The following is a 9,987-nucleotide window of genomic DNA, read 5'->3' as shown; positions in this document are numbered from 1 at the left end:
AACTTATCTTTCCGCAAACAATCTTGTAAAATCTGTATTGATCTTCTTTATCAATATATATTTTAAATTTGAAAATTGTGTTTGTATTCATCCCCCCCCCCTTCCCCTTCTACAACCTGTTTAGTATTCTTGTAGACCCTTTTGGGACCAACATTAATCAAAACCAACCAAATGGTAAAACTTATAGTTATGAGCTTTATTTCTGTATGGATACAAAACTCAACGTTTGAACTTCATAAACGTTGAGTCCTACGTAATACACTTGAGCATCTTTACTATATAGTACTCGATTCGCAATACAAAACCAGATAAAACTATAAAAATAAATTAAATTTAGAACGATGGAGTGTGAAATGAACCACAAAGCATAAATGAATGCTCTATCTATTAAAAAGTTTAGTAGTAGAAAGGTCGGTTGTTAACCGATTGGTCGTAAATTCAAATCCTACCTAAGGAGATTTAAATTTGTGTGTTATATTTTTGACTTGGAAACTTAAGCCATCATCAATAGGCTAGTCGAAAGTAAGCTATAATTTATATTTCTTTTGTTAATTAATTAATTACAGGGATTAGTTTTAATTAATGAGACACTGCTTACATCAAGGGTGACGTTTGGTTCGCAGATTCTGGAGGAATCTGATGGAATTGGAATGTTGAATTCCATTGACCAAATTCCATTGTCTCGTTTGGTTCATTCATTTTCACGAAATGAATATTTAAAATCCTACAAATTCCACAAATAAAGAAATTTAACATTCCTTAGCAACTATATGGTATTTTGACGGAATGAAATCTTTATCTTCATTATACCAAATATGTCATTAACATAATATACTCTAATCTCATAAAACTTTATATGACCATTGTTGACCACCTCCGACCACTATTGATCTGAACTACCGTCGACTACCACCACCGATCTGAACCACCACCGCCGCCACCACCACTAACTACCACAAATCTGAACCAACGCCGACTACCACCGATCTGAACCACCGCCAACCACCACCACTGACCACCACCGATCTGAACCACCTCCGACTACCACCACTGACTACCACCGATCTGAACCACCGCCGACTACTACCGATCTGAACCACCACCGACGACCACCGATCTGAACCACCACCGACCACCACCATCGATCTGAACCACCACCGACTACCACCGATCTGAACCACCGCTGATCTGAACCACCGCCGACCACTACCGATCTAAACCACCGTCGACCACTACCGATCTAAACCACCGCCGACCACTAACGATCTAAACCACCGCTCATCTGAACCACCGCCAACCACAACCGATCTAAACCACCATCGAACACCGCCGATCTAAGCCACAACTAATCTGATTCACCGTCAATCTGAACCACCGTCGATAACCGCCATCTGAGCCACCATGGACCATCACCGATCTAAACCATTGTCGACCATCGCCATTTGAACCACCACACACCACCATCGATCTGAACCACCGCTAACTACTACCAATCTGAAGCACTGTCGATCTAAACCACCATTGACCATCACCGATCTGAACCACATTCAACCATCGTCACCTGAACCACAACGGACCACCATCGATCTATATCACTGTCAACCACCGACGACTACCATCGATCTGAATCACTGTCGGACACCGCCGACCATCATCGATTTGAACAACCATCGCCGCCACCGCCTATCTGAACCACCGTTGACCACCTCCATTTGAACCACTGCGGACCACCATCGATCTGAATCACTGCAGACCACCACCATCTGAACCACTATGGACCACCACCGATCTAAACCACCGCTGACCACCGTCGATTTAGTAACGTCGTTTGTCTTATGATTATATTTGAGTTGTGTATTTTATATTGTTTTACACATTAAATAATTATTTTATTAAAGTATTTCATAGTTTTTAAAAAAAATTCAAAAATGGGCATTTTGGTCATTTACCAATATTTTATTCCAATTCTAAAGCTACATTCCGTGAACCAAACAGAAGATTCCAATCCCTTAACGTATTTCATTTCAATGTCTGCCAACCAGGTGGTCAAACCTGACAACATTTCATTCCAATTTCTTCAAAGTCATTTAACAAATTTCATTCTACCCAAAAACATTCTGCGAACCAAACGCCATCGTCATTCCAGAAGACTTAATGTCTGAGGGACGAGTATTTTTAAATGATTTATCAATTAATCATAAGTAATTGAGAAAATCTAGCAAACATCTATTTGGGCGAGGTAACTCTTCATCTGGACTCATCAAACAACGTTGCATTCCGGAAAAAGGATCCATGTAAGTTAGAGTTTTTTTGAAGTATATAATATTTATATACGGTAAATAGAACAAATAAACTCACACATCTTTCTCACATTTGGTAAAGTTTATGAACCCTTGACCTCCTAGAAGGCCAAAGACTCATGTACCGCTAGACCAAATGCCCTTTAGTGTTAGGTTAGAGTTCATTGAGATGTAGGTTAGAATTTTTGATTGGATATCAAGAAGATTAAAGAATGGATCCATATAGTGTATTTTGTCCTTCCATTTGTAATTCTTTTCTTGGGCTTAACCTTTGCATCATGTATGTGTGTTTGTTAGGCTTAATTTTGGTGTAGCCATCGTGGTATGCGATGGCCTTTGTATTTTTGCTTCTTGTTAACACATGCTGCCTTGTTCCGTAATTAAGTACTCAAGAAAATTGTTTGTTACAACATTTTCTTACCGTTTTTCCAATAGTTTTCTCCTATATTTTGTTATGAAACTCTTAGCCAGGGCCGTCCCTGGCCACGTGCGGCCCGTGCAGGGCATCAAAGCCTAAAGAGGCATCAAGTTGTCATTTGTTACTAGTTTTGAGTTTAATAATTTGAGAATTGGACAACTGAACTTTAACTATAAAAACATACCCAAAACTTAAAAGTGATGAATACTGAATGCACATCGTTGGAAAAAGTTGGAAAGTTGGAAAAGTTCTTGTTTGTATAAAATTGTCTGTATGAATAAAGTTGTCTATATGAATTAATCTGTTTGTATAAGTTTGAAAAGTTTTTGTTAGCAAGAGTTTTTTCTCAGATGTGAGGAACGTTTTTTTGGTTGGAAGGGACATGTTTGGAAGAAAAAAAACTTAACTTTCTATATAAAGCTCCCCCTAGAAGCTTATTGGATAAGTCATTTTCTATATCATTAAGCCACTATGAAACAATCATGCATAGTTGAGCGAATAAACTGTTAGTTCCATTAAACTTATTAAGCTGCTAATAGATTGATCCTTAGCCTTTAGTCGTTAGACCTGTAACTTTTGAGTTTTACTTTTTTCTTACTATGACAATAATTTGGATGTAATTTATTATTTTAGTTAAAAACTAATTATAATTTTCCTTGTCTTTTAAGTCCCATATATTGAAATAAAATTTATATTTTGCTAATTTCAATTTGGAAAAAGGAAAACCGGAAAAGAAGGAACCACGGTCTTAATTCATGATTTATCATTTTATATTTTGTATTCAGGGTTTTGATTTTTATGTCCCCCTCTTGTTTTTTATTATAATTAATAAAAATCAACATGGGGATGAGATACTTAGCTTGAATAGGTTCTAAACTCTTTAAAAAATCGCATGTTCTGTTGTTTTATTAGCTTAAAAAAATAGGCTTAGGGAAATTTTTTATTATTTTTGGCATAGGGCATCAAAAATCTTAGGACCGACCCTGCTCTTAGCTCACTTCAATATATATTTCGTAAAGGAAATTGCGACGTTTCATCAGTCCTCTAAGCTTTTCCTTAGGTTGAACTCCTGAAATATATAGTGAACCCTTTGTGATTCAGATGATCTACATATTATGCTTATTTCATCAAACATACTGAACTGTCTGTCTAAACAAATTAAGACCCATTAAAATCACCCATTTTGTTCTTCACCAAATAGTCTTCTTGATAAATATATTTCAAATGCTTACAGATTACTCATTCAGCACGTTTTTCAACATTTATCAAAACATTAATTATGTAATCATGCAGCTTTGAATATAACGATAGGCTATGTTGAACTTCATGACCATAAATTAAGCCCGACTTATTGATGACATAAATATTTTTGAAGTACATAAGTATGTGATCCACTCTATGAATTTTTATCAGACGTACATGGTTGTATTAATGGCTGCACCTTCATCACCATGCTTCACGGTTTCTTCCCYACACCATRGTTATGGTAGCAYSAGATMTAGTAATCTTGGAGGCACAAACCATGCTGCTTCTTGGGGTTTGCGTGCAAAGGTGAATCATGGTTCTAGAGTCGGTGTTATCGATTGGAGCATGCCAACGATCACGACTACTTTTCGGAAGCCATTGATGATTCTTGACTGCAAGAAAAAAGGTCTGGAGTTGGTTTCAGATATTGGTGTAGGAAGCTTGGTTAAGGATGGCCATGTATTCCGTCAAAATTTCTGTATTAGATCATATGAAGTTGGACCAGATCGAAAAGCTTTGGTAGAGAACCTAATGAATTACTTCCAGGTATACATACATACATACATATATATATATATATATATATTTATATGCTTTTCCTCAATCTCAAGCTGGGTGCACACAACACACACACACACACACATATATATATATATATATATATATTGAGTAGCGTTTAAATAAAAACCACTTAATTTGTACAAACCATGAAAACCACATTCAACCGATCATAATTTTTCATTTTGTTCATTTTTTATAATTATGAGAGGTTGATTAACCATTTTTATTGTGGAGGGTGTTAATCATGGATATTATCATCTTCATTATTTTAATTTTAGAAAAATACATGAAACTGTTTCATTAAAATTTCATTAAATATTATATGAAACAATTTCATAACCATATATGAAACAAATTCATCAAAAAAAGTATTATATGAAACAATTTCATAACCATATATGAAACAAATTCATCAAAAAAAGTATTATATGAAACAATTTCATGAAAAATTTTCATAAGATTAAACAATGAAATCGACGTATGAGGGTGATTTGTACAAATGAGGTTGATTTTCATTTGATCGCTCCTCTATATATATGTGTGTATAATATAAAATGCTTTATGAAAATGTGACAACATTTCTTGGCCTCCAATTTTTTAATTAATAATAAAAATTAGAATAAATGGAAATAGATTAGTGTTTATCAACAATTTAATTTTCTATTATTTTAGATTTGTAGTTATATCTTAACTGTTACTAGTACCATGGAAGATTTCTGATGTCGATGTGTTCGTTGTTGATAATAATGTGATAATACTTTGATAAGTCGAACACTTTTTATGATGTGATTTTGCTGTGATAATTATCTGAATTTTGTTGTAATAATAATGTGATAAATAGAAAACTAGTTATGTTCACGTCTATAATTATCGGCTTTGTCTTTACATTATGTGATTTGCGGTTTTTTTCTCTACTTTACTCTTGCATGCCTTCAATGTTCTTAAATAAGGGGTAAATATTAATTCAATATTTTACTGTTATCTCAATCCTTTTAAAACTGTGACTTCAACAGAATGATGGTCTTACGAGCGTAAATCACAGGTGTTCTCGTTTGAACTCTTCTATGTATATAATATGGATGTTGGAGTTTCATATAGGTTAGACTTTGACCATTTATTCTCAATATATGTTTAAACCTCCTCTCTCTTTACAGGAAACGTTCCTTAATCATTTTAAGACAGCTGGACTCACTCATCATGATAACTACGGTGTAACACCAGAGATGTGCAATAAGAACCTATTTTGGGCAATAGCAAAAACGCAAGTGGAAGTAGACCGTTATCCACGTTGGTACAACTTAACACTCTTCTCTCTCGGTATACTTCAAATGCAATCACGTCTATTTGTACAACCAATGCAACCCAATCAATTGAGATATTTATGAAAATGATGAGAGTTCATTTATTATGATTTGAATATTTATGAAAGATGACTATAGTTCATTAATTATGATCAATACTTTATATTAGGAAACCATCAAAACTTTTATGAATCACATATTCATCAAATTAAATGGACGGTTGATATTGGTTGTACAAATGTAAATGATTGCATAATAACCCACGTCTATATATATATTAGCTTGGTTCACAGTAATACGATATATAAACCGATCATCTTTGTTTAGGGTTATTTAGGGTTAGTTGTTGCTTTGATGATTAGTATAGCAACCAAGTTACAAATCCAGGAACTTAAAGGCTTTGTAAAATTATACCATTGGGAACTTGAGCATCTTTTTCAAATCTCTTACAGGGGTGATGTTATTCAAATTGATACTTGGATATCTGCATTTGGCAAAAATGGTATGTCCACTAATTGGATGTTGTGTGATTGCAAAACAGGCGATATATTAATGAGAGCTTCAAGGTAAGAACATGAAAACTAAAAACTTGAGGCAAAACTTCTTTGTACTAATGATGGTATATCCATGGATGCAATCTTGTAGTACTTTTGTGATGATTAATAAAGAGACGAGAAGGCTATCCAAAATCCCACTCGAAGTTCGAGCTGAATTAGAGAAATATTTTGTGGATACAGCACCTATCATCGAAGAGATTACTAGCAACTTCCCAAAACTTGATAAGAACAACGTTTATGTTCGCAATGAATTAACAGTGAGTCGAATTTATATAGCCTACAGGTTTTTTGCTGGTTAGGTGACCTTCTTGACATTTTCTGTATGCACAAATATTTAGCCAAGATGGAGCGATTTGGATGCCAACCAACATGTTAATAATCTGAAATATGTTGGATGGATTCTCCAGGTAATTTGGGTTGTCTTGCATTTTAACGATGAATAGCACCCCATTATGCATTAATTAATAAGACACCTGGTTGTTGTTATAGGATGTTCCGGAGCGAATTTTGGAGAATTATGAGCTTGCTAGCATGACTTTAAAGTATTGTCGAGAGTGCACGATGGGCAGTGTGGTGCACGCGTACACTTCTATATTGGGGAATAACAATGGCGGAATAGCTTATTACAGTCATGTTGATTGTCAGCATCAGCTTCAACTCGACGTTGCTGGTGGTGATGGCGAGATCATATTGGAAGGAAGGACTAGGTGGCGGCCAAAAAATACGACAACAGTAGAACTCTGAAACAGTGGTGACTAGTTCCCAAATGGAACTGATAGAGAGTATGTTTATATTCTTCAATATTCGTAAACGTTTGCAAATATCCTATTTCCTTGGCGATTGTACGTTAACTAGGAATGTATTCACTATATACATATGTCGCATCCACAGTGGCACAACGGCGTGCATGCCTATGATGCCCCTATACGCGGTTAATAGTCGGATGCACCCGTAATCTAAGTGTCACAACACATTTGACAACGTAATGTGTCAATTATGATCAAGTTATATTAAAGGATATGAAAATCAAATGAGTACGTGATATTGATCAATGGTTAATTAAACAAGGATGCAAATATGCGATGACCTAAGTGAAATAAAGTCGAAATGTTGCATTTGAAATAAGTGATAAGAGTTTGAATCGACAGTATGCAATTAACACTGTACTATAACTTTGTATCAATATATAGAAGTTCTATCACAATGGGTGGGTGCTCTTGTATAGCCACAATTGATTTAAATGCCACTATCCAACTTTAACGTATGTATTCATATGATTTATCGATCTATGCATGTTTGTACTCTTCATTTCAGCCTTTGTGGTTGATGAAGAAACTTGTTATCCTATCACATTCTTTTGTATGTCGAGAGAATAGTGAAGGAAGTACGACACTAATAAAATAGTGTTTTAGAACTTACTTTGTCTGACATGTTGAACATGTCCCCATACCAGGATGAGTGTTGAAAAAGTTGGTAAGTCAAACTTGTTGGACGAGTTTGTACTCCAAAATCCAGCTTTGTGGTAGTAGTATTTGTCATATTACTATTTTACTTTATCTTTATATTTGATCTTCTTTTCGTTAGATGACAAACTAATCCACTTCAGTGACGATCTTGACCTCACTTCAACAAGTCATCAATTTTGTTGAAGGTTTTTCGTTATCAGATCACTACAGCTCGTGATAAGACTTTTACAAGTAAAAATCCTATATTTTCTATTCCCAAAAATAAGTTATACATCGATTCCAACTATAGAATATTCGTAAAGTAGATTTATTGGATTCTAAAATAACTTAGAATAAAATGTGGATCCTTGAAACTCAAGATGGAAAGACCAAATGATTAGTCAATTGGGTTCTGGAAATTGTATGAAGAATAATCAAATCAAAGATTTGATCTCACAAGTTATCTGAATTACAGATCCAATGTTTGACTAACATATGAAGCCTTACTAAGGTTCAGATGTTAATCCTTTTGAGTTATACTGATTGATGTTGTTTATTGGATAATAATGTTACAAGGAAATGATAAGAATTTCTTTCTAAGTATTGAATCAGATGCTAGTTGTATTATCAGAACATCAGATGGTTAAAACTAAAGATCTCCCCCTTTTTTGTTAATAATTCAGATAGATATCTATAAATGAAACACTTAAAATAAAATGGTATTGAAACTCAAGCGAAAAATAAAATCAAAACTCAGAAATTCAATGATCTATTTTTTGATTCTTTTTGTCTTTTTTTTCTTTCCTTTTTATTTTATTTCCTTTTCTTTTCTTTTTTATTACAAAACAATATAAATGAAAATAATGTAAACGAAACTTTTCATTCAACTTATAAGATACGACCAGAATATGATTACATAAAATTATGTTAATCATAATTGAATCTTGGAGGTTGAAGATGAAGGCAATCAGTCTTTTGATTTTTTCGAGTTACATATTTTCTTGCTCGTCCTTTAGCTTTTTCCTCTTCATATGTCATATGTCATTTTCCTTTATCAAAAGGACTTTGACTTCTGCTTTGCTTCCCTGAGTTGTTGGAGGGATTTGCTCCCCTTCAATGGTTGGAAGTATTTTGCTTTCATTATGTTGCTAATCGGATCATCTTGTTTCTCCCCCTCATCAGCAACAGTGGAAAAAAGTAGGGCATCCACTTTTGTGGTCAAGAGGTGCATAGAACATCTTGTAGTTTCATGATATTTCTCAATCTGAATTATTCGTACCCTATCTTCAACAGTGAACGATGTCGTAAAAGAGGACTTAGTGGAACTTTTGTTGAGTCAGAGTTTGAAGTAAGGAGTTTTGAACATCAATTTTGGAATGGAGTTGCTCCAAATATGTCACAAGGCATCGAATGAGAATAAATGCTACTTCTTCTTGAAGTGTTTCACTATACTCCAGTCTTTTGTTGGAACGAGACCGGTATCCTGTAATGCTGAAAGTTGCTTTTGTATTTCGAAAAGTTGGTGAAATAAGGAGGTTGATAAGATTTAGGTGTTAGAAGAATGAATTAGATGAGAATACGTGTGTTGAACATCTGATTGATGAGGAAGGAAAGTTGAGGTTACTAGATGATTTTCAAATAGTGGAGAATGGATGGGGCTTGAAAGAAAATCATGTATCTTGAGGAATTTGGATAAGTTTGAATCAACATTGCCCGTATGTTGAGATATAGGAATGGATTATGGATATATGGTTAGGATCCGATGAATCAACAATGTCCTTTGAAGAGGGCATTGAGGGGATGGTTGGGGGTGCGGATATTGTGGGTCCGATATGGAATGGAGAAAATAATTTGGAAAGAAAGTCATTTTTTGAGGGATCGAAGTGCACCCTGGGAGTATTGGTGATCACTGAAGATGCATCATAATTGGCTAGGAAAGCAAAGTCTTTTCCTCATTTGTTATTTGATGATTGTGAGATATGAGAAGATGTCAATGGCTCTATTGGCATTATTATCTCAAAAGAGAATACGGGATCATGACTTTGACCAATGAAAGTAAGGTCTTTGTAGGAATCCAGATCTTCTAATGCACTAGTAATCACAGCTTAAGTCAATAAGTGAGCGGAAACAATATTATGAAACTAGTAGGTTAAGAAGAAA

General features: G+C 34.6%; 1 protein-coding gene across 1 annotated transcript; it reads left to right on the top strand.

The window, feature by feature from the left end:
* The first annotated feature begins 4,149 nt into the window (after nt 1-4,149).
* On the top strand, nt 4,150-7,151 carry LOC112516804 (palmitoyl-acyl carrier protein thioesterase, chloroplastic-like). The gene is made up of 6 exons (XM_025124037.1): nt 4,150-4,509; nt 5,679-5,815; nt 6,278-6,391; nt 6,471-6,639; nt 6,721-6,789; nt 6,872-7,151. Exons 1-6 carry the CDS (start codon nt 4,150-4,152, stop codon nt 7,124-7,126), a joined length of 1,104 nt encoding a protein of 367 aa, XP_024979805.1. The 3' UTR covers nt 7,127-7,151.
* The last annotated feature ends 2,836 nt before the right edge of the window (nt 7,152-9,987 follow it).

The sequence above is a fragment of the Cynara cardunculus genome (assembly GCF_001531365.2).
Source record: "Cynara cardunculus var. scolymus isolate 2C chromosome LG 8, CcrdV1, whole genome shotgun sequence".
Lineage (NCBI taxonomy): Eukaryota > Viridiplantae > Streptophyta > Magnoliopsida > Asterales > Asteraceae > Cynara > Cynara cardunculus.
This window is presented reverse-complemented; position numbering and strand designations above follow the sequence as displayed.